Here is a 22,178-nt window from a genome sequence, read left to right on the forward strand (position 1 = left end):
TCTGGGGTCGCTCCTATCGGCACTGGCGGACCTTCCCCCTCAGGCGTTTCTCCTGCGGCTACCGGCGAGTCTGCTCCCTCCGGAGTCTCCCCGGTCACCCCTGGCGAGACTGGCGTCTCCCCAGTATTCACGGGTGCTGCCTCCTTCATCGTGCGGCCCACGGTCGGCTTCCTGGCCGCCGTCATGGGTATCATGGCTCTCCTCTAAACGGGCTTGGCCTAGTGAGCGTGATCTAACGACCATATTACGATTGTTCGCGATCACCACAATGGGGCAACCCACCCATATGTTTTTCGGTGTTCCGGTCCTGCTTAGAAAAACTTGACTTTTCTTTCCGGTTTGCTCTCGTTCGTTGTGCTTGGCTCTGAGATGGGTGTCCTGATGCATGTTCTTGAATGTAGTATACATACTGACCTGGGATGTTGACGGGCCCTGTTTCTGTCTAGAGTCGTTGATTGCTTTGTGTCAGATACTGGCTTTAATACCTAATAATGCATAATATTACGTGGGCATGGATGGTTGTGATGAGTAGACAGAGTTCAACTTGACTTCATTATGATATAATGAAGTGTCTTGTTCTATATTCGTAATATGATCTATAGAAAACCGGGAGAAGGCATCGATTAAGCGTGAAGATCGTGTGATATCATCGAGATAGCTTTTGAAGGAAGAAGCGTTGTATGTAGGGTAGTAGAAGAAACGAAAAGTTTAGTAGTGCGTATTAAAAGATCTACCGCTTACCCTCGAGCTCCTGCTCGACCTCAGCCTTGACGATCTCGCGCACCTGTTGCCAGCCGGCACCGGGTCCGACGGGGGTCACGCGGCTCTCGCGCTGCTCCAGGCCAATGAATTCCTGGGGCAGGACTTCAGTGAAGTCGTAGCCATCTTCCGCGCGCAGGGCCAGGTCGACGGCGCTGGCGAACTTGGCGGGGTGAGCGGTGGAGAGGGAGATGTGGCTGACGCCCGGGTTACGCTCGATGGAGCGCAGAGAGGCGGCCACACCGATGGCGGTGTGAGGGTCGAGAATGTAACCGCCGGTCTTGGAGCTCTTGGCGCTGCCGGGGCCAAGGTTGGAGGGGAAGCACGACTGGTAGGTGGAACGGATCTGCGCGATGGTCTCGTCGTTGCTCACACGCTCACTTTCGAATTCGGCCTGGGCGGCTTCGAAGAGAGCGGGGGGCACGCTGAAGCTGCCCTGGGTCTTCAGCTGGTCGAGCCAGTTGCTGACATTCTCGCAAGCCCGCTTGCGCCGCTCGTCGGCAGTGCTGCCCTCGCTGGTCTGGAAGGCCAGGAACCAGATCAGACGCTCGAAGTTGCTGCTGACCAGGATGTCCATGGCGGGGCTGTGCGTCTCCTTGACGCCGGCACCCTTGCCGTCACCCTTGCTGTAGGTACCACCGGTGCGGAAGAAACGGTCCAAGATGTCGTTCTCGTTGGTGGCGATGACCAGCTTCTCGGCCGGGAGACCCATGCGCTTGGCAAACCAACCGGCGAGGATGTCGCCGAAGTTGCCGGAAGGCACGACGAATCGCATCTTGGCATTGTAGCCAGGGGTCTTGGTCAGGGAGAGGTAGGAGTAGAAGTAGTAGGTGATCTGGGCCAAGATGCGCGCAAAGTTGATGCTGTTGATGGCGGCCAGGTTGTGGGTGGAGTTGAGCTCGGGGTCGGCGAACATGGCCTTGACGAAGTCCTGGCAATCGTCGAAGGTGCCTTCCACGGTGAGGTTGTGAACGTTGGCATCGAGGATGGTGGTCATCTGGGCCTGCTGGATAGGCGAGACCTTGCCATTGGGGAACAGGATGAAGACGGACACATCCTTCTTCCCACGCAGGCCGTAGATGGCGGCAGAGCCCGTGTCTCCGCTAGTGGCGCCAACCACGGTCAGGTGGTGCCTGTCCTTGCCCTCCTTGCCCTGGTTCTTGCGCACCAGGAAGTATTCAAACAGGTTTCCCAGACTAATTGGGTCAGCTCAGGGTCTTTGCCCATGCGCGAGGTATCCGGAGACCTACTTCTGCAGGGCGACATCCTTGAAGGCAAAGGTGGGGCCGTGGAAGAGTTCGAGGAGGTAGAGGTTGCGCTTGCCGTCCAATTCAACGATGGGGGTGCGTTCCGGGTGGCGGAAGGTCGCATAGGAGCGGTTGATGATGTCTTTCAGGTCGTCATGGGGGATCTCGGATTCGGAGATGTAGAGGGACATGATCTTGAAGGCCAACTCCTCGAAGCTGAGGTCGCGCCATTCCGACTCCCATGAGGCGGGGAGAGTAGGGATTTCCTCGGGGATGAAGAGGCCACCATCCGAGGCCAGACCCTTGAGGACCACCTCCTCGAAGGAGAGCTATAGACCGATAGCCAGTTAGCGATTGAGGGGGTTTGAAAGTGGTGATGGGACCTCGAGATGAGGCCCGGCAAAATCAGGCACTTACGCCGTAGGAGCCACCCCGCGTGCTAAGGTACTTTTGCGAGAGAGTGTGCGACATGGTGGATATGAGTGGACGGGATTCACAAGGTGAATGAGGGGAACGAGGCGATCGGAAAGAAAGTCGGAGAGGAAATCTAAGCCTCTGAGTCACGGGCTCTTCTTTGCGAGGGGCAAAAGACAAGAAAAGGCGGAAAGAATCCCTCCTCGCCGCGGGGAACTCTGCCCGATCGGGCTTAGTGGCGCCGACAGCGGCGCGTGGCCACCACGTGATGACTTTCCCTATCGCTTATCGGTATCTTTGGGTATCTTTGGTAATCATCTGGTATCATTTTTTAATCGGCAATCTCTATGGAATGTCTATACAATCTCTATACATTCTAACGCTCTTTCGAAACCATCATCATCATCATCATCATCATCATCATCATCATCATCATCATCGTCATCAACATCATCACTGCTCATTCACCAACACGTAACGGTAGCGGGCCTTGCCGGCATCCATGTTCAAAATCGCCTCGTTGGCATCCTTCATCGGGATCTCTTCAATCCACGCCTTGACGCCCTTGTCGGCCACGAGCTGGAACATCTCGCGGATCTCATCCGGGCTGCCGATATAGGAGCTGGTGGCCTTGAGGCGACGCTGCAGCTTGCCCACGGGCGCCAGCAGGACACCGTCATCGGGCAGTCCGACCTGAACCAGACTGCCGTTCACCGCGAGCAGCCCCAGGTATTCAGTCATGGGCATCTGTGTCTCGTCAGTTCTGTTTCCTCAACCGAATCTCTTCAGCATAACCCATCAGATTCCTACCTTGGTCGAGGACACCGTGCAAATGATCAGGTCCAAAGAACGAGCGTGCTTGGTAGCCCAGTCGGGCTCATCATCCGTGGCCACGTAAAGGTCGGCTCCCATCTGCAGCGCGTCCGCGGCCTTGCTGGCCTTCCGGGAAATGGCAACGACCTTGTCGGCCCCCATCGCCTTGGCAAACAGAACACCAAAGTGGCCCAGACCACCGACGCCAATGATACCGACGCACTTACCGGGGCCACAGCCGTGGTGCTTGAGGGGACTGTAGAGCGTAACACCACCGCACAGCATGGGGGCGGCCTGCGCCGAAGGGATGCTGTCGGGGATCTTGACCACAAAGTGGGAGGGCGTCCGGTTGTACAGAGCATATCCACCGTAGGACTTGCCGCCATTCAGGTGCACATTGTTGTAGGTACCGACGATCTTATGGGAGCAGTACTGTTCCCAGCCCATGGCACATTCAGGGCAGTCTCCCAGACGGCCCAGGCAGGAATCGCTCTGCGCGCCAACACCCACGCGGTCACCGACCTTGATGCCACCCACGGCCTTGGATCCGACGCGCACGGCCACGCCGACCAGCTCATGGCCGACACAGCAGGGATACAGGGTCGGTCTCTGCGTAGATTAGCATATTGCCTCATCCCCTTCCCCTCGGGGGCTCTGGACCGACTTACCCAGCCACTGCGGAGGGTGTGCAAATCCGACCCGCAGATACCGCAGTGCGAGATCTTGATGTCAACATCGGTCTCCTCCCACGGCTTGGGCTCAAACTCCTGCCAGACCATCTTTCCCTCAGCCGCCTCCTTATCGAGGCCCATCCATCCTTCAAACTTGTAGTCTTGAGCCATTGTGCACGGTATGGGGCGGCGAATCCTATCGATGCAGCGGGGTTTGCGTAGCAACTAGATAAAGAATCCTAGAGCAGAGCGCCAGGGGCCCGGCATGGCACTCCATCTTATAGACCGACTGGTGGGGATTTTCATCCATGGATCGTCCATCGGTTGGATCGGCATCTGGTACCTGAGGCCCACAATTGTAGGAAAAGAAAAGCCAAGAAGGACAAAGAAAGACAAAAAGACTCTGATTTCGATGTCATTTATCAGCAGTGATTCTCCAGATGGAGAGGTTACGTACTGACTATTGGGTCGTGGGTGACGGTTGACCAGGTGGGTGGGTGGGTGCGGTGCCGGAGTCTTTCCTCCGTTCGTTCTACGGCCCGCGGTATTTCAGCCATCTTTCTATCTTTCTTCTGCTGGGATCGGCACTACGGTCCTGCAGTCTGCAATCTGCACCTACCAAGTGACCCAAAACGACGCCTATATTCAGTATAGGTAGTGTACGGTGATGCCCAGACATGAACCTCCATCCATCCAGCTGTTCAAAACTCAGATGGTCACCCAACTACTCCAATTCTCCAACTCCCATCTTAGCAAACTAACTTACAGAATACCGATACGGAGTATCTACTCCAAGACAGTATCTGGAGCAACCAAACGTCCCGTAGATAGTCTCCCCCACCACGCCAAAAAAGCCCCAAGGCCCATTTTCAGGAGCCACTCGTCAATCCGACTCAGGATTTCTACACCCAAAAAGGGTCCAACTTGTTAAGTATTAATCTCTGCATCCAGTTAGGATTTATCTAGGTTTGGTATTCCCGAAGCGTACTCTGTAATATAATACTACTTGACTATTTTCTCTACTGGCCGTGCAGTATATCAACAGTCACAATCATAATACCCCGTCGTGATGGCGACATCGACCCTACGTACCCTAGTCGGATACTTAGCGCCGCACCGGTCGGTTATCTATCAGTGCCATCGGGATCATTCCGGGTCAGGTCTGGTCTGGGACCCGTCATTGGGACTGCCATATTTCCATCCTGATGTTGATACTCCTGATACGATAGATAGATAGATAGCATCACAGCAGTACTCCGTACACCATGGATAATCTAGATCAAGTGCGGGATTTCGGAATGAAATTCCACTCTCCCTTCTCTTGTTTCTTATTAGATGTAGAACGAACAACATACGATCTCGGGATTGAATATGATATCGGAATGCGGCGGTTGAGCGAGTCATACGATGTGATGTGATATGCTACCCATGTAATCTCGTATTCAAAGCAGCGGTGAAAATTACTATGCGATTGGTACGGGATGTCGATGCCTAGTGTAACGATATCATCCTTGTGAAAATGCAGGCTGATTATCGCTATCTAGATATCTAGAGTGGCTATTTATCTACATCTTATCTCCGGAGCAGGGGTAACCTGCCTCGTTTGCGGGTGCTACTTATGGGCTGCTTCATCGATCTTCATACCCAGAGTAATTGCTAACAATGAATAGCAATGTGTCTAATGATTTTGTGGATATACTCGGTAATAAAAATTTTGATTGTGCCCCTCACGTCTACAGCATACTCAATCAATCAAATCCTTCATCACCTCCATCACCGTATGCACATCTTTATCGCCCCGCCCACTCAAACACAGCACCACATGCTTCCCCCGGCCCAACTCCCGGGCGACTCGCACCGCTCCGGAAACCGCATGCGACGTCTCCAGTGCCGGGATGATGCCTTCCAACTGACTCAACAAGCGGAATCCTTCCAGGGCCTCTGCATCTGTAGCAGAGATGAACCGCGCCCGGTTCGCATCCTTCCATTGTGCCAGTTCCGGCCCAACCCCGGGGTAATCTAGCCCCGCGGACACGGAATGCGTATCGGAGATCTGTCCATGTTGGTCTTGGAGCACGTAGGTCCGGACGCCGTGTAACACGCCGACTGAGCCCGCGGATAACGTGGCCGAGTGGTGGACGGTACCGCCGTCGCCGCCGGCTTCGACGCCGATGAGTTGGACAGAGGGGTCGTTCGAGAAGGGGTAGAACATGCCCACGGCGTTGGAACCGCCGCCGACGCACGAGATGACGGCATCCGGGAGCTGGCCGATTTCTTCCTGCAGTTGGGATTTGGTTTCCTCGCCAATGATGGATTGGAAGGTGCGGACAATGGTAGGGAAGGGATGCGGGCCGATGGCTGAGCCGATGATGTAGTGCGTCGTGTCGAGACGGACAATCCAGGCGCGGAAGGCTTCGTTGACGGCGTCGCGGAGCGTGCGAGAGCCGGACTCAACGGGAATAACCGTGGCCCCGAGAAGCCGCATACGGAAGACGTTGAGGGCCTGTCGGCGCACGTCTTCGGAGCCCATGTAGACGGTGCATTTCATACCAAACTTAGCGCACACGGTTGCGGTCGCGACACCATGTTGCCCGGCGCCTGTTTCGGCGATGATCTCGGTTTTGCCGAGTCGGCGTGCGAGGAGGATTTGACCAAGGGCGTTGTTGATCTTGTGTGAGCCGGTGTGGTTGAGGTCTTCACGTTTGAGCCAGATGGTGGCGCCGTCGGCGTAGGAGGTCAGGCGGGGGGCTTGGTGAAGGGTTGAAGGCCGGCCCATGTAGGGGTAGTAAGAGCGGTATTCCGCCCAGAACGTTGGGTCGGCTATGGCGGCATTGAAGCCAGCTTCAAGCTCGTTGAGGCAGGTTGTTAGGGCTTCGGGAACGTATTGGCCGCCGTAGGTGCCAAAGCGGCCGGGTTTGGAGGCTTGGGATGGTTGGTCTGGGGTGGAGGGATGTGACAATGAAGTGGGTTCGATGGTAGTTGGAATCGTCTGGGGTACGGTTTGGACGGTTCGACTGCTGATCCGGGAGCAGTAGTCCTGGATGACAGCAGCCCCCTGGCCTGCAGGGGCATTCGCCAGCTGGGTAATGATCTCACTGCCAATGACTGCGCCGTCCGCGACAGCCGTGACACTGAGAAAATGTTCACGGGTGCTGATGCCAAAGCCAACAGCGACCGGCACTCCGCCGGAGAGGTCCTTGACACGCTCCATCAGTTCCGGGAGGTTGTTATTCAGTGTGCCAGTGGCACCGGTGACACCCATTCGGGAAACCAGATAGATGAAGGAGTCGGCTATTCCGCAGAGCGTTCTCATGCGGTCTTCTGTGGTAGAGGGGGCAATCAGGGGGACGTAGGAGAGACTGCGGTGGGTCAGTGGGATGAATGGTTGATCCATGTAAGGGCACAATGGTAGAGAGTTACTAACCCAGCATCGCTACACTGATTCCGAAAACGAACCGCCTCCTCTGGGGGTAAGTCAACAATGATGAAGCCGTTCGCTCCAGCCGTCCTGCTTGCAGCGAGGAGTTCAGCCTCCCCATAGCGCATGATTGGGTTATAGTAGCCCATGAAGAGAACAGGAACGTGCAGCCCTCTTTGGCGGGCATCCTGGACCATCTGTAGCATGGAGGATATAGTGACCCCATTCTTGAGTGCTTTGAGATTCGACATTTGGATCGTCGGGCCGTCGGCGATGGGGTCTGTAAAGGGGAGTCCGAGTTCAATGACATCTAGCAGGAAATCAGCATACCAATTGATGGCCACAGTCCAGAGCCAGATCGAAACGTACCTGCTCCTCCGGCCTGCATAGCAAGCATAATGTCTGGGGTCTCCGCTGCAGTGGGAAAGCCGGCAGTGACATAGGTCACCAGGGCTGGCCGGCCCTCCTGCTGGCACTGGGCAAACGTCTTCTTCAGATGGTCCATTGCACTGCGATAAACAAGCCCAGTTTGAACAAACCCCACAAAATGGATGAGGGGGGAAAGAGGATTTAGATTGCATGATATGCAACCGAGGGATTATTATGGGGGCTGCTGTGACTCACCCGGCCAGGGGCCTCGACGAGGGTTTCGATCTCGGCTACCCTAGCCGGCCCCAGGATTCGTACTAACCCCGAGGATGAAATTCCTCCAGCTGCATCAACCAGGACCAAGAAAACGAGAAAATACGTAGAATGGATCGGTGCTCATGAGGTTCCGAGCATGGGATATACAGATAGGTGGAAACACTCAATATGGGACAGAAGAAAACAGACCAGAAACAAAAAGAGCAAGCTCGGCCCAAAAGGAGAACAAAGACGATCTGATCTATATTCGAGATGCATCGACGGAATTATGTGTGCTTTTGGCTCAACCTCCTGGCACCTCATTCAACTATACGAAATCGTGCGCCATCATACATCCATGGCCGTCGCGCTTAGAATAATGACATGATGTCCTCGTTCGTCTTCTTCGGTTGGCTTCCTCCGGGAGGTGGCGATGCCATGCTGCCCCCGGACAGGTCCAACCCATCAAAGCCATTTATCAAATCCGCTCCGGCACCACCGCCATTGGGAGCGCTGCTCCCACTAGCCGAGGCGGTGGCTCCGCCATCGCCGAATACTCCCAGAAGGTCGTCCAGATTGTTGCTTCCAGCTGGGGCACCAACGGCAGGGGATTCCACCCGGACGGGCGTCCCGGCAAGACCTTCGAGACCCGACATTCCACCACTCGGTTCCTTTTGGGCGGATGCCGGTGCGGTGCCATCGAAATCGATATCCAACAGGTTCTCCATGTTGTTCTGGGCCTGCAGAGGCGGGGCACTGCCAGTAACTGCCGCGGCGGCCGCTGCTGCCGCCAACGGGTTTTCGCGAGCATTTTGAATTTGTTCCCTGAAACGAGTGATTAGCGAGGCTGGACTATCAATAAGAGGAGAATGAAACATACTCGATAGCAGCTCTCTGGACAGCATCCGCACCGAATCGGCCCTGGCCAACGAATTGCTCCGGGGGCTTGTGGTAGACAGACGCGAGAGTGGACAGCTCGCCAAGCAGTTGCTCGAGGAGAGCTGGTGGGAGAGACTGGATGGTGGTGACAATCGGCGGTTTGTCGGAGAGCACAATGGTCTTGGTAGCATTGGGATCGCTCGTGTTGGATAGCAAGCGCCAGTAGACATAGGCCCGATCACGGACGTCGGGGTTGTCATTCTCAGCCGTGGCCGCCTGCAGCACTTTCTGGACAAGCCCTTGAGCCTTCTCGGGGCGCTTGAGGAAGAGCTTGACAACGGCCGTCAAGATCTGCAGTTGAGTCTGCACGGTGTTAGTCATCCACTGCCAAAGCATCAAGGACAATGACAAACCTGAGAGAACTCCTCGTTGAAGCCTTCCACGAAACCAGCGAGAATGTCACCCGCGTTGCTGATCTTTTCCGCATACTGGCCCACGATCCAGATAAGAGCAGCCCGCGCATTAGGCTCATCCAGTTCGTCAATGCACTGGCAGAGCGTGGGGATGATGCCCTCGTAACCGGGGTACTTCCGGAAAATGTCCTTGATCACCACGATCGCCTCTTGCACCACATAGTTGACCTTGGTGTTGATCAAGTCCAACAAGGTGTTGACGCACTTTTCGCTGGCGCTCTCGATTTTGATGGCGACCTGGCCAATAGCTTTGACGGCCCGGCGCACAAAGTCCATGTCCACCTCCAGCGCGTACTCCTTCAGCTCTGCCAGGAGCTGGTCGACGTTTCGGTCGTTGGCGATGCGGACCATAATTTCCAGTTTCTGGAACTTGACATAAGGGGGATCATTGTATTTGCAGAAGAAGACCCGGAGTTCCTTGTTTAGGATATCTGGCTGCTTCTGCAGCAACAGATCAATGTTCCTTAAAGCCACATATTGGACTTCGGGCGCGGACGACACCAGCGTCACTGCGTATAATTAGCCAAATAAGTCATGCTAGAGGAAGGGAAGGCTTACCCAGAGGGGGCGCCATCTTCTTGAGATAGGTGTTCGCCAGCTCAGCATTCACATTACGCATGTGGAGGAAGACCACTTTCACGGCCGCCAACACCACACTTGGATTGGCATGCTGGAACTGGGGAGAGACTCGTTCGCAAATGTGTTCGGATTCGGTCACTTCCGTGGTTTTGTACTCTGCCAGGGTAGTTAAGATGGTGACACGACCCCACTCCGTGCACTCGTTCAAGGCCATGAGAAGCTTGCGCAGGGTGTTGGAGGTCACCTTGAGGGCCTGCGTTTCGGGGGCAGCATGGTAGATTTCCGACAGCGCGGTGACCGAATTAGCGACCACCATGGGGTTGGGATCGCCAATCATTTCTTGCAACATCTCAAGGAAGCCATTCTCCAGACACATCGCGGGGTTCAGATCGAAGAGCTTCGCTACACAGATCGCGGCGGTCTTGCGGACGTACGGCGACTCATCGCGGAGCGTCTTGCGGAGGGGCTCCTCCATGTAATCCACCATCTTGTCCACACGGATACATCCCATTGTCCGGATCGCAAGGGCTCGGATGAGGGGGTTCGGGTCTTCGGAGTCTTGAACAAAGGTATTGACGGCGAGAATGCAAAGATCCGGGTGGGATTTGGCGTAGTTCCTATGATGCAGCAGGTATTCAGTAACAGTTAATTTGAGAAGCAGCATTGTACCCACATGAGATATAGATAGACTAGTTTCTTCTGTTCAAGATCACTGGTCGCAATGTTCTTGAGCACATCCGGAAACAGAGCGGAGACATCCTTGCCCAACGTCATGGCCATGATGGTCTTCTGAATGGACTCCTTTCTGTGCGCGCATTAGACGTCGTCCTGCAGCACAACTGCATCCTCTGGCGAGCAGAGCCTATCGACATACCGTTCATATGCATACTGAGATCTACCGGGAGGGTCAGCACGATTCACCGGTCGGGGGACGGGCAGCCATACACAAGACCAGCTCGCAATTCGAAGGTCTCTCCTTTCTTGGGGACCGCGAAGGCCCCCCTTATCCTACTCATAGCCATGATGAGCGAACCGAGCTTCAGCGACGACGGGGTCGCGCCTCCGCAGGACTAGTTAGGACCGGAAGTGGGAATGCAGGAGACTGCGGGGAATAATCGCGAGGCGGCGAGAGCTTCAGGGGAGCCGGGCAAGCAACCCGGCCAGGGGATTGCAGGAGGGAAATGGAAAGGAAGCGAGATCAGAAGAAGGGTATCAGAGAAGAAAAGCACTACAGGCCCAGAGGAGAGGATGAGGGTGACGGGGGGAGCAGGAGGCCAGTAAGTGGAAGGTGGACAACAGGGAGCGAGTCGAGCGAGAGTGTCTGGACCCAATGGACGGCTGGCCTGACCGCAATCGCGGCTCAGTCTTTCTTCCCCCGGCCTGGGCTTCGACTCCGACACCTCCACCTCTCTTCTGTTGTCCAACACGATTTCTTTTACCAAACATCATGGTACGAGACTTCGAGTATCCTTCAATATACCCATGCTAACTCCGGGTCATCTAGGCAAACCTCCCCAATCTCCGACGCCTATTCGTCGAGGCTAGAACAGAAGCCGAGGAGAACGAGCACTCCAGAACTGCCGTAGGCTCTCTCACACCCTCGGTGAGGCAGGTGGCTGACAGACAGGCTATACAGTTCTACAACCTTGTCCTTTTCATCTCCTCCGTCGCCGTTTTCAGTTTGGTGGCTCAACGCATGGGCGGGACAAAGTCGGGAAAATGAGGCAAGATGCGCCGACAGCTGGAATTGCTATATAGATGATTCAATACCTTCAACGTCATTACGATCCACAGTCTGCTCCAGGCAGATACTGCGACAGCTAATCATGCAGCAATCTCATCCGCTATCAGTCCGTCTCCTCGCCCTCGCTCTCTAGAAAAGCCAGACTCTTGCGGCCGCGGTTCAACCGTCGTTTTGGCCGGCTGTCATCGCTGTTCTCACTGGCGTCTTCTTTACCCCATCGCTTGGCCCCCTCTTGGACCATCTCCAGGTCAGCTTTGAGTTCACGCTCCTCCCGGATTCGATTGGCTTTGTCGACCGAGTAGCGCCCTTCCATGCCCGCTTCCTTTAGCATGCCCTTGAGGTGGTTGATCTTTGCTTTGGGCGTGGTGTAGGGAGCCAGCTCCCGCGCCCACATCTTGCGGATGCCGCACTTCAGCAGCCAACCTTGCAGCCGCTTAATCTCTGCTTGGTTCGGGTCAATATCTGCATCCTTTCCCTTGGCCGTTGTCTGTTTCTTGCCCTTCTTGGAGGGCGCGTCGGCACTCTTTTGTCGTTTGCGACTGGGCTTGGGCTTGGGTTCTTCGTCTAGAACCACCGACATCTCGCTCTCAGAGTCGTACTTGGGCGTCTGGTCGACCTTTTCCGTTGTGGCCTCGTTATCCTCGCCGTCAGACTCATCCCGCACGTACTCCTCGGAGGGCTTCGGCGACGGCTTCGGCGACGGTTTCTTCTGCGTTGCTTTAGGTTGTTTCTTCGTTGGCTTCTCTACCTCACCCTCGTCTGGTCCACTAGCTGCATTTTTGTCATCCGAATCCGAGGCGGTCTTACGGCGTTTGCGCGACGCCGATGGCTTCTCTTGTTTTGTTCTTTTGGCGGGCTTTGCATCTTCGGAGGCAGATGAGACTTCCTGATCGTCATCCGGCGCGGATTCCTCGGCACCTTTGTCTTCCTCTTCCTGTACAAGAAACAACATATTAATAGAGGCTCTTGACAGAAATCGTCTGCGATGATTTCACAGAACGATACCAACCCCGCACTCACCACCTGATCCTTGATAATCTGTTCACTCCTCGTCTTCCAATCCGCTTGAGACCTGTAGAACCCCTCTTCAAGCTTCAGCGACTTCTCCGCAGCCAGCCGCATCCGCTTCACTGTCAATTCCTCCATCTTCCCAGACTTGTACACCTTCGTAACAGCGTCCCGTAGCGCCTGCTCCAAGACATCATCGGCAGGGACTGAAGGCGCGGATTCAGCTTCTGACTCGGGTTCAGAGCTCGAAAGGGCGTATCGAGGCGCCATGGCGGCCTTGTGTGGTGTACCGCTTCGTCGTCGCGATAACGTCAATCGTCGCGTGCAGAGGACGCGGAGCTAAATTGCCAATTACCTTCGCGTCGACGCCACAGCACTTTCACGCCGCGAGACACAACGTATGTTCACTGCTCGTGCTTTAATTAGGTCAGCCAGAAAACGCACCGAGTAAACAAAATCAGACAAACTCCTTAGGCTTGCACGCACGAATGATGGAGAACCTCCCCCATCCAAGGAACAAGCGGAGCGGAGATAACTCGGCTGACAAAGCCGGCGGGACGATCGAGACACCGGAGAGATTGTTGCGACTCCGCCGGTGCAAGTTGCGGCGCATTACCAATCATCCACTATCCGGGGAGAGAATTTGGGATTTTGTTCCAGGAAAGGATCGCGGAGACCCATTCCTCATATCCTGTAACCGCACAGGACATTCCGAAGTCGTGTACATATCTACTCATCGCGAATTGACTAACATACTACTACTGCTACTACTTCTCTCGAACGAACCCGAATACCCTCACCACCATACCACCAGATACACACACCTACACCAGACACAATGTCAGAGTCGAATTACCCCCCTCCTGCAGATACGCAGAAACACCTCTTTATCCATCAACAACAACCCGCTACAGCCTCCTCTTCCACTACCCAACCAGCAGCAGCAACAGCAGGAACAAAAGATGACTCCGTCCCCGCGGGCATGACCAAACTCCCCAACGGCGTCATCCTCGACAAAGACGGGAAACCGTACGCCTCCCCTCCCCTCCCCTCCCCCAAATTCTATACCCCCAACCTAACCCCCATGATACAGATGCCGTCTCTGCACCTCCGCCGCCTCCTGGCGCGCCCTAACCAAACAAGCCAAATCGACCCCCACCACCAATCCCTCCACCCAAACACCAGCAACAACAACAACCACCACCCCAGCCACCTACACCGACTGTCCTCCCGACTCCGAAGCCCTGGGCCGCTCCACCTGGACCTTTCTCCACTCCCTCACAGCCTCATACCCGGTACAGGCCTCCAGCGAACAACAATCCGAGATGCGGACCTTCCTGGGGATCTTTTCGCGGTTGTATCCGTGCTGGGTATGTGCGGATGATTTCCGGAATTGGATGGCGGAGCCGAGCGGCGCGAATGAGCCGCGGTTGAAGGGGCGGCAGGAGTTTGGGGATTGGATGTGTAGGGCGCATAATGAGGTGAATCGGAAACTGGGCAAGAAGGAGTTTGATTGTCGGCTTTGGGAGGAGAGGTGGAGGACGGGGTGGAAGGATGGGAGGTGTGATTAATTGGTATCACTCTTGCGGTTTGGGGGTATGGATAGGTGGTGGTTATTAGGGGGGACTGTATGAATATATGTTGGATAGATATAGACTTGAGATCTTGGGGTTGTATTGGATGATGTACTATAACTGATCTCTACTCTGCATTGGCATCAAGCGTGAACCACATCAATACTATCTCACCTCTTTATCTGTACAGGAGCGTGCAGGCAGAAGAATGTCAAAACAAATGGTAAAGTAATAGATATACTAACGTCGCTGAGAATTATAGAAATCAACCGGTCCATACATCGAGCAGAGCACGGACCCTCGGCCCTCACCAGAAAACACATTTTCTATCATGTTTGCACATCGAGAGACGGGGAATTACAAGCGTGAAGAAAAAGAAAGCCGTCACATCTCGTCATCATCCTCAGTACTGGCCCGGAAAGAACAACCGCAGGCCACTGGCCGGCGCGCCGATCTCCGTCACCTCCGAGATCCGGCACACCGTGCCCTTGTACTGCTCGTGGTACTTGGCTCCCGTGAAGGGATCCGACACGCTCGGCGAGCCGCCGTAGATCGGGGTGTACGAGGCCGCGCAGATGTCGAACTCGGCAAACTGGTCAAATTCGATGTCGATCTTGTCCTGTGGGCTACGCTCGCACTGCGCCTTGATCTTCCTGGCCTGGTTGATGCGTTAGTAGATATAGAAAGGTACTGATAGGAATTCTGGCTTACCTGTTCCAGAAGCTTAGCGGCGCCACCGTTGGCCAGCATGCGGTTGGCGAAGCTGAGGGCCGACGAGTAGTTCTTGTTGGCAAAGGCAAGCTTCATGGCCGCCATCAGGGCCAGTTGCCGGTGGGCAACCTCCAGCTTGGGGATCGTGAAGTATGCAGAAAGCTCGAGGCTTCTCTTGAGGTTGTCGGGGGTGTCGGTGGGGATGGAACGACGCTCCAGTTCAATTGACATCGCCAGGATGTATTCCCGAGCTGTGTCAATGATCTTCTTCGCCTGCTCCACTTCGGCTTCCGACGAGACCGTGTTGACCAGGACCGAGTTCAAAATGCCTCTGAAGATCTTAACACCATCTTCCAGCTTGTTGGCTCTCATAGCGGCATAACCCTCCTGCAGGTCCACGTTGGCGATCGTCTCCAAATCCTTCGGGATGATCGGCAGAACCTTGCGGCTATCCGTCTCGTCGACGGTGCGGCGCACATAGTTTACCAATGGGGGAAGACCGGCAGACGCAGGGAGGTAAGTCTTGGACGCCTTGTACACTTCCAAAAACCGCGGCTTGAGAGGGGCAAAGTTGACCGCTCCCACTTGACGGTTAAGGAGCTGCATGGCAGTTTCAAAGGAACCAGCAGCGACGTGGTCGGCAGCCAGAGGGGAGTTGCGAGCCCACAGGTCGGCCTCAGTGCTACCAGCACCGGCCTCTGCGCTGTCCACGTTCACAAAGTCAACATCCTCTTCGACGTTGATCTCGTCTCCCATGTCCCAGCCAGCCACGTCCTCTTCCTCTTCCTCGAGGGTGTCGCGGGCAGTCACAGCGTCACCTTCCTCCTCAGGCTCGAACTCAATTGCTGCAACCTCCTCGTCACCGGGGCCAACTTCCCCAAGTAGGGCCTTCTCGAACGAGGAATGGCCGGCGGCCTTGACAGGCCAGTTCGCCTTGAAAGTGGGGGCGATGGGGTGGGGAACCCGCGCAGGCTCATCGATTGTGGGGAGGGTGATCTGGTCCTCGGTGAGCCCGCAGGCCTCGAGGATCGACTCAGCCTCCTCCGTCAATCCGTGAGACTTGGCCGTAAGGTATGCGAGGGGATCTGGCACCGGTTAAAAGAGCTCATCACAAAACACTCGAAACGACTTACATAGGTCCACTTCCTTGAACATCTGGATGCGGTCCTCAACATCCCCGCGGTAGATTGCGTTCTGGAAACGGGAGGTGAAATCACCACGGTGCTCGGCGATCTTAGCCATCCGCGCCAGCTTCTCCTGGTCGCCAGTCGCGAGGTACAGGAAAGAGAGCTTGTCAAAGTTCCTCTGCTTCTGGTAGGCCATCTCAACGGTCTGGTGGTTGCCATGAGCCAGAGCCTCCGCTCCGAGTCTGCTCCACAAGTTGGGGCGGTCCAGCTCCCTGGCCATCTCGATAGCTACCTCAAGGTTGCCGCACTCCAACGCGAGCTCAAAGCGGGTCTGAGGGTCCTGCACGAACTGCAGCGCGATCTCCGGGTAACCCTTCTTTTGCAGGTACGAAATGATACTTTGACCGACCAAGCTGGAAGTCTTGATGATCTGTAGCATTTCGTCGTAGTTTCTCTTGACAAGTGCAAGCTTGAAGCGGTACTCGGTGGGATCAATCTCCATAACGCGGGGCTTGGCATTACGATCCAGGCAGTAGACATTCCGGCCCTTAACCTTGACGAGGTAGACGGTCTGGTCCAGAGTGCGGATGATGCCATTGTCACTGTGATACTGTCAGCTAATATCCGTCGCACCAGAAGGGAGACATACCCATTCAGAAGGGAGTACTTGACGTGGTTCAAGGTGGAGTAGAGAAGGACGCCAGCGTCATCCCAGGCTGCGCTCTTGATCCGGATCGTCTCGTGCAAGCTGCTCACCTGCTCGAGACTCTTGGTCACAATGGTGACGTTGTGCTTGCTGAGAAGCGCGGCGTAAAGACCGTCATTGGACCAGACGACGTACTTGACACCGCTGACAGCCAACTCTGCCAATTGCTTCTTCTGCTGGATGTCAAACAGAACCACGGTGGTAGGCGTGATGAAGAGCAGGCATCCAGTTCCACCAAAGTAGATGTCAGTAGTTCCAGCCGGAGGCTTGATCGATTTCGTGGTCGAGTTGCTCAGATCCTTGATGTCCACCTGCTGGTTTCCTTGGCTGAAGACGGCGAATCGGTTGCGCGCAACAAAGACAGCGGAAGAGCCCTGGCCGCGCTTGACATCCGTGGGTTCGACGGCACCAGTGGCGTCCCTCGGGAGGTGGATCAGTTCATACACGCCACTGTCGGTAGGAGAGGTAACCAGGATAGCACGCTCAGCGGGGTTGTACGAAAGGGTCCGAGGCGGCACCCAAGGAGATCCCAGCTTGCGCAGGGAGAGCATCGGAGGGGTCTCGACATTCTTAGCGAAGTCATACGACTTGACGTGCTTCTCCTTTGTGATGTAGAAGAGCTGGTTCTGGTGCACAGCAGATGCAGGTCGCTCCCGCTCCAGCTTGAAGACCATGACACCAGTGTCGTGACCAGCGGCGAACAGGTTGATCTCCGGGTGGGCAGCAATGACCCAGAAACGGTCCAGGTCACGCTTGAACGACTGCACGGACGTTCTCTTGTTCAGATCCCAGCAGCGGATAGTCTTGTCCTCGCCGACGGAGAGGATCAGGTCCTGGTGAGGGTGGAACAGACAAGCAGATGCATTCTGGAAATGGCCACGGCAGGTATCGACCTCCCATGCTTTAGTGTCTATCCATCCTGTCAGCGTCATATACGGCAACACTCCACCTCGGGAACTTACCACTCATCCTCCACAGCTTGATCAGACGATCGTCACCCGCGGAGACGATCAGAGGCAGGGTCGGGTGGAACGACACCCAATTGACACCCCGGTCATGACCCTCCAAAACGAACTTAACCACCGCATCAGTGTTTCCGAACATATCTGCCTGGGCGGGGTTGGCGCGAGCCATCTGGTCTTCGAAGGACATGGACGTCGGGGCCGAGTGCTTCTTCCGCAATCCCGAAATGTCCCAAATGCGGACCGACTGGTCCAATGAGGCGGAGGCGATGAGGTCTTCGGTAGGGTGGAACTGCGCGCACATGACATAGTGGTTGTGGCCAGTCATGGTGCAGACTATGAAAGGACCGTCAGCGCCCCTCGGGACAGGTGGCCAGATGCCGACTTACTCAAGGACCTGTTCTGCCAATTCCATATTCTGATCGTTTGGTCGTCCGAACACGAGAGGATCCAGGGCAGTTCATGATGGAAGAATACCGTCCGCACATAGTCCAGATGGCCATTCAATGTGAACATGCAGCGGCGGGTCTGGTAGTTCCAGACCTTAATCTTGTAGTCGTCACCTCCGGAGACGAAGAGGGGTTGTGTCGGATGGAAGTCAATGCCGCGAACGGGACCATCGTGTTCTTCGAAGCGATCAATGAGGGTTCCCATGCGGTAGTCCCATAGTTGAATTGTTGATGAATGAAGGGATACTAGGATCCATGGCCTGTTCGGGGGTCAGTGATCAATTGCGACGCGTCGAGTGAATGATCGCCAACTGACCGCTTGGGGTGGAAGGCAATTCCCTTCGCGCGGGAGGATTTGGATTCAAACTGTTAAGCAAGCGATGGCAGTCAGTTCCTGTTCGTGAGGGCAGCAGCTCCGCGGCGATAGGGGAAGGGGGGCTGGCATTGGGAGGGGACGGCGGACCTTGGTGAGCATGTTGGGAGAGGACTGCATGTTGAAGGAGGGTTGGCCGGAGCCGCACCATAGAGAAGCAAGCTCCGCACACAGGAATTAAAAGAGGTCAGAAAGGCGACCGCCGCATCCACTGCAACGGCGGGAGGAATGGGGAATGGACAGAGGTACGGGGAGGAGTGTCTGGACTCTCTGGGCAGCTGGTGGTTCCGTCTGGATGGCGGTAAACGTGGACTTATTGTGTCGCCCGCCCGGCGCAGCCAATAGCCAATAAGCGAATCCCGCGGGCCAATGATGGGCCCGGCGGTGAGCAGCTGCCGGGGACTGGCGTCCCTCCGCCGTCACGGGGCTGTCGTTGCGTCTCGCATCTCTTCTCCCTCCTTCACTTCGGTTCGGGTGGAGTACAGCGCTGAGAAATAGGTAGAGTGTGATCTCACGCCTCCCTTCTCGATGCTTCTTCTGGTCATTCCCCGTCGGGAATCCCCATTATTGTCGCCCCCCGCAGAATGGTACCCAGCGCGATCTCCTTATCTTGGCCCCTTTCTGTCTGCTACGAGAGCCGTTTGAGCTTGTTGGTCCTAACTTAAACCCTGTCTCATATTGTCCCTACCATTAAACAGAATATAAACACGTTTTATGATTTTGATTGAGCCATTTTGTTAACTCCGATACGCATGTGTCTTGCCAGCAACAACAGATCATCATCTAACCATCCCACGCAAGTCAATTGCTATCGGGCTGACACATAATGACGGAGGTGCTCGGAAAGGGAGTTCCCCCTGTGATTGTTCAACCGCACGATGAATCGGGCACATTTACGTTTCAGCCGTCCAGCTGCCAGAGCAGTCCAGGGATTCCATCAGGCGCAAGTACAGCTCCTCCAGAAGAGGACCCCTTGTCCAGCAGTAGGGTTGAGGGTGGCGGCGATGTAGTCCAACCGTACGCCATCGAAGAGCCAGAAGATGACCCGATTGAGTTCACAAGCAGACCAGCAGGCAAGCCGGTGATACACTTATATCTGGGAGACAATTCGGACATCTGGCAAGGAGAATTGGTGGATTCAATGGAGGATCTCTATTGCAACTCAGACCATGCCAATCGCCAGTGGAGCACCAACCACAAGAGAGGCAAGAAAAGAAGACCATCCGCGACGGTGGCAGGGTCATATCGACTGTATCGACAGCCATCATACGGTGCGGCTTCCGATAATCAATACGACTGGTCGATCGATACCACCAAAAGGAGACGCAGGAAAGGCAGGTGCTCGAGGGAGCAATTCACGTCGCCTCCGGGAACCTTCTGGCAACACGAAGCCAAGGACACTGGGTCGTCCGATAGCTCCAGTTCACGGTCTCCGTCAACAGATGCCATTGAATCTCACCCCGGATACTCCGGGCCCGATACGATGGAGATTGACGGATGAGGTATCTTATGCCAGGAATGGGCTGCATCTACTCGATCAACCAAACATCTGCCTCCGGCGCCATCCTGCTTCTTCCGACACCCCGGATCTAGAACCGTGGCACGTGACGTAGTAGCTGCGGCGCTAGTACACAAAGAACTGGACCCTGTATGACGTCACGCGGTCCTCATCGCCGTCACCGGCGAGTCTCAAGCCCATTGGCGACAACCAGCGATCGTCCATTCTCCTCGTCCATTCAACTCTCATCGTTGTCTTCGCCTGTATATCTATTGGATCTTTCATTTCACCGGCTAACATTGGCTACGATGGCCGCCACTAGAACTTCTACCCGTCAGGCTGCCCAAAAGGCGAAGGAAGCCATTGCGGCCGCTCCTGACGTCAAGAGCCGGGGTGCTGCTGGTGCGAAGCGCAAGGAAAGCACCGACAAAGGTCCTGCGCCAAAAAGAGGCAGAAAGGCGGAAGAGAAGCCGAAAACTCAACAGCCGGCGACAGAGGAAGAGAAGGCCACAAATGGTATGTTTCATACTCAATTGAATAAGATTCTGGGCTGATGGGATCAGAAGGGGTGGAAGAGTCGGAGAAGCTTGATGTGAAGCCTGCGGAAGAGCCTAAGAAGCCCATCGAGAAACCCGAAAGGAAGACTGAGGAAGAGTCTCTGGCGAAACCTGCAGAGGAGCCTACCGACAGACCCGAGGAGAAGCTTGAGGGAAAGCCTGAGGAAAAGGCCGAAGAGAAGAGTGAAGAAAATCCGAAGCCAGAGGAGTCAGAGAAGCCAGAGAAACCAGAGGAAAAGAGTGAAGAGAAGAAAGAAGAAAAGCCGGAGGCGCCAGAGAAATTGGCTCCTGCTAATGGAGCCGAAGCTGGCGTCAAGACATCCCAAGAGCGGGAAGAGAAGGTTGCATCCAATGTACTTGAAAAAGGAATTATCTACTTTTTTTACCGACCTCGAGTCAATATTTCGGACCCTCAGAGTATCGGCGACGTTGCCCGGAGCTTCCTGGTGCTACGACCAACGCCCATCGGCACTACCTTGGATCAACAAAATGGATCAGTGGAGTCTGGCGCGAAGTGCCGGCTGATGATGCTACCCAAGAAGAAGTTCCCGACCTCCGGTAGGGAGCGGGATATGGGATTTGTCGAAAAGGCCGGGCAGTCTATGAAATCGCTGCAAGAAAGCTTCATTGCTGGCGACACATACGAGACGTCTACCCGTGGCGAGCAAACTGTTCCCGAAGCCAGACCGTACGCAGAGGGCGTGTACGCAATCACATCTACGAAACGGTCATCTCATTTGGCCTACGTCTTGACCATTCCGGAAACGATCGGATCGATCCAGCAAGACTTCGGTCTGCACTCTCGTGGCAGCTGGGTCGTCCAGTCGAAGAATCCCAAGCATCCTGGTCCGTCATATGCCCAGATCAACAAAGACCCCGAGTATCCCGAAAGGTATGGACAAGCTGATAGCTCTGTATAAGTCAGAGGATTCGAGAACTAACAGGCTATAGTGTGCGTGAGAAGTTCGGCGATTACCGTTGGGTCCCGTTGCAGCCCGAATTCATCAACTATCCCAATGCGCAGTTCCTGATGATCGGAGAGGCTACCGATGACCTGGGCAAGGCTGCAACGGCAGAAGAGGGTGGCAAGCAGGCCAACGAGGAGCAGCCCGGGGAAGAATTGGAGAAGCTGGGGCAGGAGAATGAGGAACGGATCGAAGGACTACGAGGTGAATCTTAACCCTTCCGTCTTCTTTCCATGGTCACGATGCTAATCTATACAGGCGATGACACGATCTATGAGGATCTGGGACTGGACGCGACGAAGTATCCGAAAGTGCCGACGACCTGGAACAGCGAGTAAAGGATCAACCGCTGACGACACAAAAAAATTGTATGATATGATAGAAGAAATAATGTAGTCAGTGGTATTGGCATGCGCTCTTGCTAGATAACTTATCGATCGAGTACCCCGCACTTAGCCGCTCAAAGGAATCGCAAAATTGTGTTAGGGGTAACTAGAGTTTACTTTCGTCTGACTCACTGAGGGTATCTAGTTCCACTCCTTCATTAACCGCCACAGGATGGCCACTACGTCGTATCTAGCTTCCTCCTCGACATTCTTCCACCATCCGTCTACCATAACAATAAAT

The 22,178-nt window shown here is 55.1% G+C and overlaps 10 protein-coding genes across 10 annotated transcripts; 4 read left to right on the plus strand and 6 right to left on the minus strand.

The window, feature by feature from the left end:
* Positions 1–532: 532 nt before the first annotated feature.
* On the minus strand, positions 533–2,571 carry BO80DRAFT_505605 (threonine synthase THR4). Its single transcript, XM_025724500.1, has 3 exons — positions 2,424–2,571; positions 2,010–2,335; positions 533–1,955 (listed from the first exon to the last, which is right to left on the minus strand). The coding sequence occupies exons 1-3, from the start codon at positions 2,475–2,477 to the stop codon at positions 731–733; spliced, it is 1,605 nt and encodes a 534-aa protein (XP_025570477.1). The 5' UTR covers positions 2,478–2,571; the 3' UTR covers positions 533–730.
* A 174-nt stretch (positions 2,572–2,745) lies between these two features.
* BO80DRAFT_468765 (NAD(P)-dependent alcohol dehydrogenase) lies at positions 2,746–4,385 on the minus strand. The gene is made up of 3 exons (XM_025722956.1): positions 3,902–4,385; positions 3,231–3,842; positions 2,746–3,167 (listed from the first exon to the last, which is right to left on the minus strand). Exons 1-3 carry the CDS (start codon positions 4,073–4,075, stop codon positions 2,874–2,876), a joined length of 1,080 nt encoding a protein of 359 aa, XP_025570478.1. The 5' UTR covers positions 4,076–4,385; the 3' UTR covers positions 2,746–2,873.
* A 1,263-nt stretch (positions 4,386–5,648) lies between these two features.
* On the minus strand, positions 5,649–7,827 carry BO80DRAFT_367002 (tryptophan synthase; the record flags this gene model as incomplete). The annotated part of the gene is made up of 3 exons (XM_025716265.1): positions 5,649–7,263; positions 7,329–7,632; positions 7,692–7,827. 3 exons carry the CDS (start codon positions 7,825–7,827, stop codon positions 5,649–5,651), a joined length of 2,055 nt encoding a protein of 684 aa, XP_025570479.1.
* Positions 7,828–8,072: 245 nt separating this feature from the next.
* Positions 8,073–11,053, minus strand: BO80DRAFT_239351 (putative AP-1 adaptor complex subunit beta). Its single transcript, XM_025714533.1, has 7 exons — positions 10,823–11,053; positions 10,752–10,772; positions 10,551–10,682; positions 9,857–10,494; positions 9,239–9,807; positions 8,827–9,188; positions 8,073–8,771 (listed from the first exon to the last, which is right to left on the minus strand). The coding sequence occupies exons 1-7, from the start codon at positions 10,897–10,899 to the stop codon at positions 8,318–8,320; spliced, it is 2,253 nt and encodes a 750-aa protein (XP_025570480.1). The 5' UTR covers positions 10,900–11,053; the 3' UTR covers positions 8,073–8,317.
* A 210-nt stretch (positions 11,054–11,263) lies between these two features.
* BO80DRAFT_239354 (DUF5310 domain-containing protein) lies at positions 11,264–11,662 on the plus strand. The gene is made up of 3 exons (XM_025714534.1): positions 11,264–11,327; positions 11,382–11,459; positions 11,514–11,662. The coding sequence occupies exons 1-3, from the start codon at positions 11,325–11,327 to the stop codon at positions 11,598–11,600; spliced, it is 168 nt and encodes a 55-aa protein (XP_025570481.1). The 5' UTR covers positions 11,264–11,324; the 3' UTR covers positions 11,601–11,662.
* Positions 11,609–13,134, minus strand: BO80DRAFT_429277 (putative transcriptional regulator). Its single transcript, XM_025720432.1, has 2 exons — positions 12,642–13,134; positions 11,609–12,555 (listed from the first exon to the last, which is right to left on the minus strand). Exons 1-2 carry the CDS (start codon positions 12,897–12,899, stop codon positions 11,725–11,727), a joined length of 1,089 nt encoding a protein of 362 aa, XP_025570482.1. The 5' UTR covers positions 12,900–13,134; the 3' UTR covers positions 11,609–11,724.
* A 113-nt stretch (positions 13,135–13,247) lies between these two features.
* Positions 13,248–14,381, plus strand: BO80DRAFT_417302 (flavin-linked sulfhydryl oxidase). Its single transcript, XM_025718214.1, has 2 exons — positions 13,248–13,658; positions 13,723–14,381. The coding sequence occupies exons 1-2, from the start codon at positions 13,468–13,470 to the stop codon at positions 14,198–14,200; spliced, it is 669 nt and encodes a 222-aa protein (XP_025570483.1). The 5' UTR covers positions 13,248–13,467; the 3' UTR covers positions 14,201–14,381.
* On the minus strand, positions 14,310–18,747 carry BO80DRAFT_239408 (coatomer subunit alpha). Its single transcript, XM_025714535.1, has 8 exons — positions 18,622–18,747; positions 18,475–18,524; positions 18,099–18,418; positions 17,710–18,045; positions 16,691–17,657; positions 16,048–16,643; positions 14,915–15,999; positions 14,310–14,861 (listed from the first exon to the last, which is right to left on the minus strand). Exons 1-8 carry the CDS (start codon positions 18,649–18,651, stop codon positions 14,607–14,609), a joined length of 3,639 nt encoding a protein of 1,212 aa, XP_025570484.1. The 5' UTR covers positions 18,652–18,747; the 3' UTR covers positions 14,310–14,606.
* A 469-nt stretch (positions 18,748–19,216) lies between these two features.
* BO80DRAFT_239447 (uncharacterized protein) lies at positions 19,217–20,307 on the plus strand. Its single transcript, XM_025714537.1, has one exon. The coding sequence runs from the start codon at positions 19,358–19,360 to the stop codon at positions 20,030–20,032; it is 675 nt and encodes a 224-aa protein (XP_025570485.1). The 5' UTR covers positions 19,217–19,357; the 3' UTR covers positions 20,033–20,307.
* On the plus strand, positions 20,308–22,054 carry BO80DRAFT_239428 (uncharacterized protein). The gene is made up of 3 exons (XM_025714536.1): positions 20,308–21,478; positions 21,538–21,755; positions 21,810–22,054. The coding sequence occupies exons 1-3, from the start codon at positions 20,583–20,585 to the stop codon at positions 21,887–21,889; spliced, it is 1,194 nt and encodes a 397-aa protein (XP_025570486.1). The 5' UTR covers positions 20,308–20,582; the 3' UTR covers positions 21,890–22,054.
* Positions 22,055–22,178: the final 124 nt, after the last annotated feature.

Source organism: Aspergillus ibericus (genome assembly GCF_003184845.1).
Source record: "Aspergillus ibericus CBS 121593 unplaced genomic scaffold BO80scaffold_61, whole genome shotgun sequence".
NCBI lineage: Eukaryota > Fungi > Ascomycota > Eurotiomycetes > Eurotiales > Aspergillaceae > Aspergillus > Aspergillus ibericus.

Coding starts and splice junctions, on each gene's coding strand:
- BO80DRAFT_505605 (XM_025724500.1), bottom strand. CDS start 2,477: ATGTCGCACACTCTCTCGCAAAAGTACCTTAGCACGCGGGGTGGCTCC. Junction 2,336..2,423: donor CGCGGGGTGGCTCCTACGGC/GTAAGTGCCTGA, acceptor ATCGGTCTATAG/CTCTCCTTCGAGGAGGTGGT. Junction 1,956..2,009: donor AAGGATGTCGCCCTGCAGAA/GTAGGTCTCCGG, acceptor TGACCCAATTAG/TCTGGGAAACCTGTTTGAAT.
- BO80DRAFT_468765 (XM_025722956.1), bottom strand. CDS start 4,075: ATGGCTCAAGACTACAAGTTTGAAGGATGGATGGGCCTCGATAAGGAG. Junction 3,843..3,901: donor ACACCCTCCGCAGTGGCTGG/GTAAGTCGGTCC, acceptor TAATCTACGCAG/AGACCGACCCTGTATCCCTG. Junction 3,168..3,230: donor GCACGGTGTCCTCGACCAAG/GTAGGAATCTGA, acceptor GACGAGACACAG/ATGCCCATGACTGAATACCT.
- BO80DRAFT_239351 (XM_025714533.1), bottom strand. CDS start 10,899: ATGGCTATGAGTAGGATAAGGGGGGCCTTCGCGGTCCCCAAGAAAGGA. Junction 10,683..10,751: donor TCTCAGTATGCATATGAACG/GTATGTCGATAG, acceptor ATGCGCGCACAG/AAAGGAGTCCATTCAGAAGA. Junction 8,772..8,826: donor GTCCAGAGAGCTGCTATCGA/GTATGTTTCATT, acceptor CACTCGTTTCAG/GGAACAAATTCAAAATGCTC.
- BO80DRAFT_239354 (XM_025714534.1), top strand. Junction 11,460..11,513: donor ACGAGCACTCCAGAACTGCC/GTAGGCTCTCTC, acceptor CAGGCTATACAG/TTCTACAACCTTGTCCTTTT.
- BO80DRAFT_429277 (XM_025720432.1), bottom strand. CDS start 12,899: ATGGCGCCTCGATACGCCCTTTCGAGCTCTGAACCCGAGTCAGAAGCT. Junction 12,556..12,641: donor AGATTATCAAGGATCAGGTG/GTGAGTGCGGGG, acceptor TTTCTTGTACAG/GAAGAGGAAGACAAAGGTGC.
- BO80DRAFT_417302 (XM_025718214.1), top strand. CDS start 13,468: ATGTCAGAGTCGAATTACCCCCCTCCTGCAGATACGCAGAAACACCTC. Junction 13,659..13,722: donor CTCGACAAAGACGGGAAACC/GTACGCCTCCCC, acceptor CCCATGATACAG/ATGCCGTCTCTGCACCTCCG.
- BO80DRAFT_239408 (XM_025714535.1), bottom strand. CDS start 18,651: ATGCAGTCCTCTCCCAACATGCTCACCAAG. Junction 18,525..18,621: donor CTCCCAACATGCTCACCAAG/GTCCGCCGTCCC, acceptor CTTGCTTAACAG/TTTGAATCCAAATCCTCCCG. Junction 16,000..16,047: donor GTTCAAGGAAGTGGACCTAT/GTAAGTCGTTTC, acceptor AACCGGTGCCAG/ATCCCCTCGCATACCTTACG.
- BO80DRAFT_239447 (XM_025714537.1), top strand. CDS start 19,358: ATGACGGAGGTGCTCGGAAAGGGAGTTCCCCCTGTGATTGTTCAACCG.
- BO80DRAFT_239428 (XM_025714536.1), top strand. CDS start 20,583: ATGGGATCAGAAGGGGTGGAAGAGTCGGAGAAGCTTGATGTGAAGCCT. Junction 21,479..21,537: donor GACCCCGAGTATCCCGAAAG/GTATGGACAAGC, acceptor AACAGGCTATAG/TGTGCGTGAGAAGTTCGGCG. Junction 21,756..21,809: donor ACGGATCGAAGGACTACGAG/GTGAATCTTAAC, acceptor TAATCTATACAG/GCGATGACACGATCTATGAG.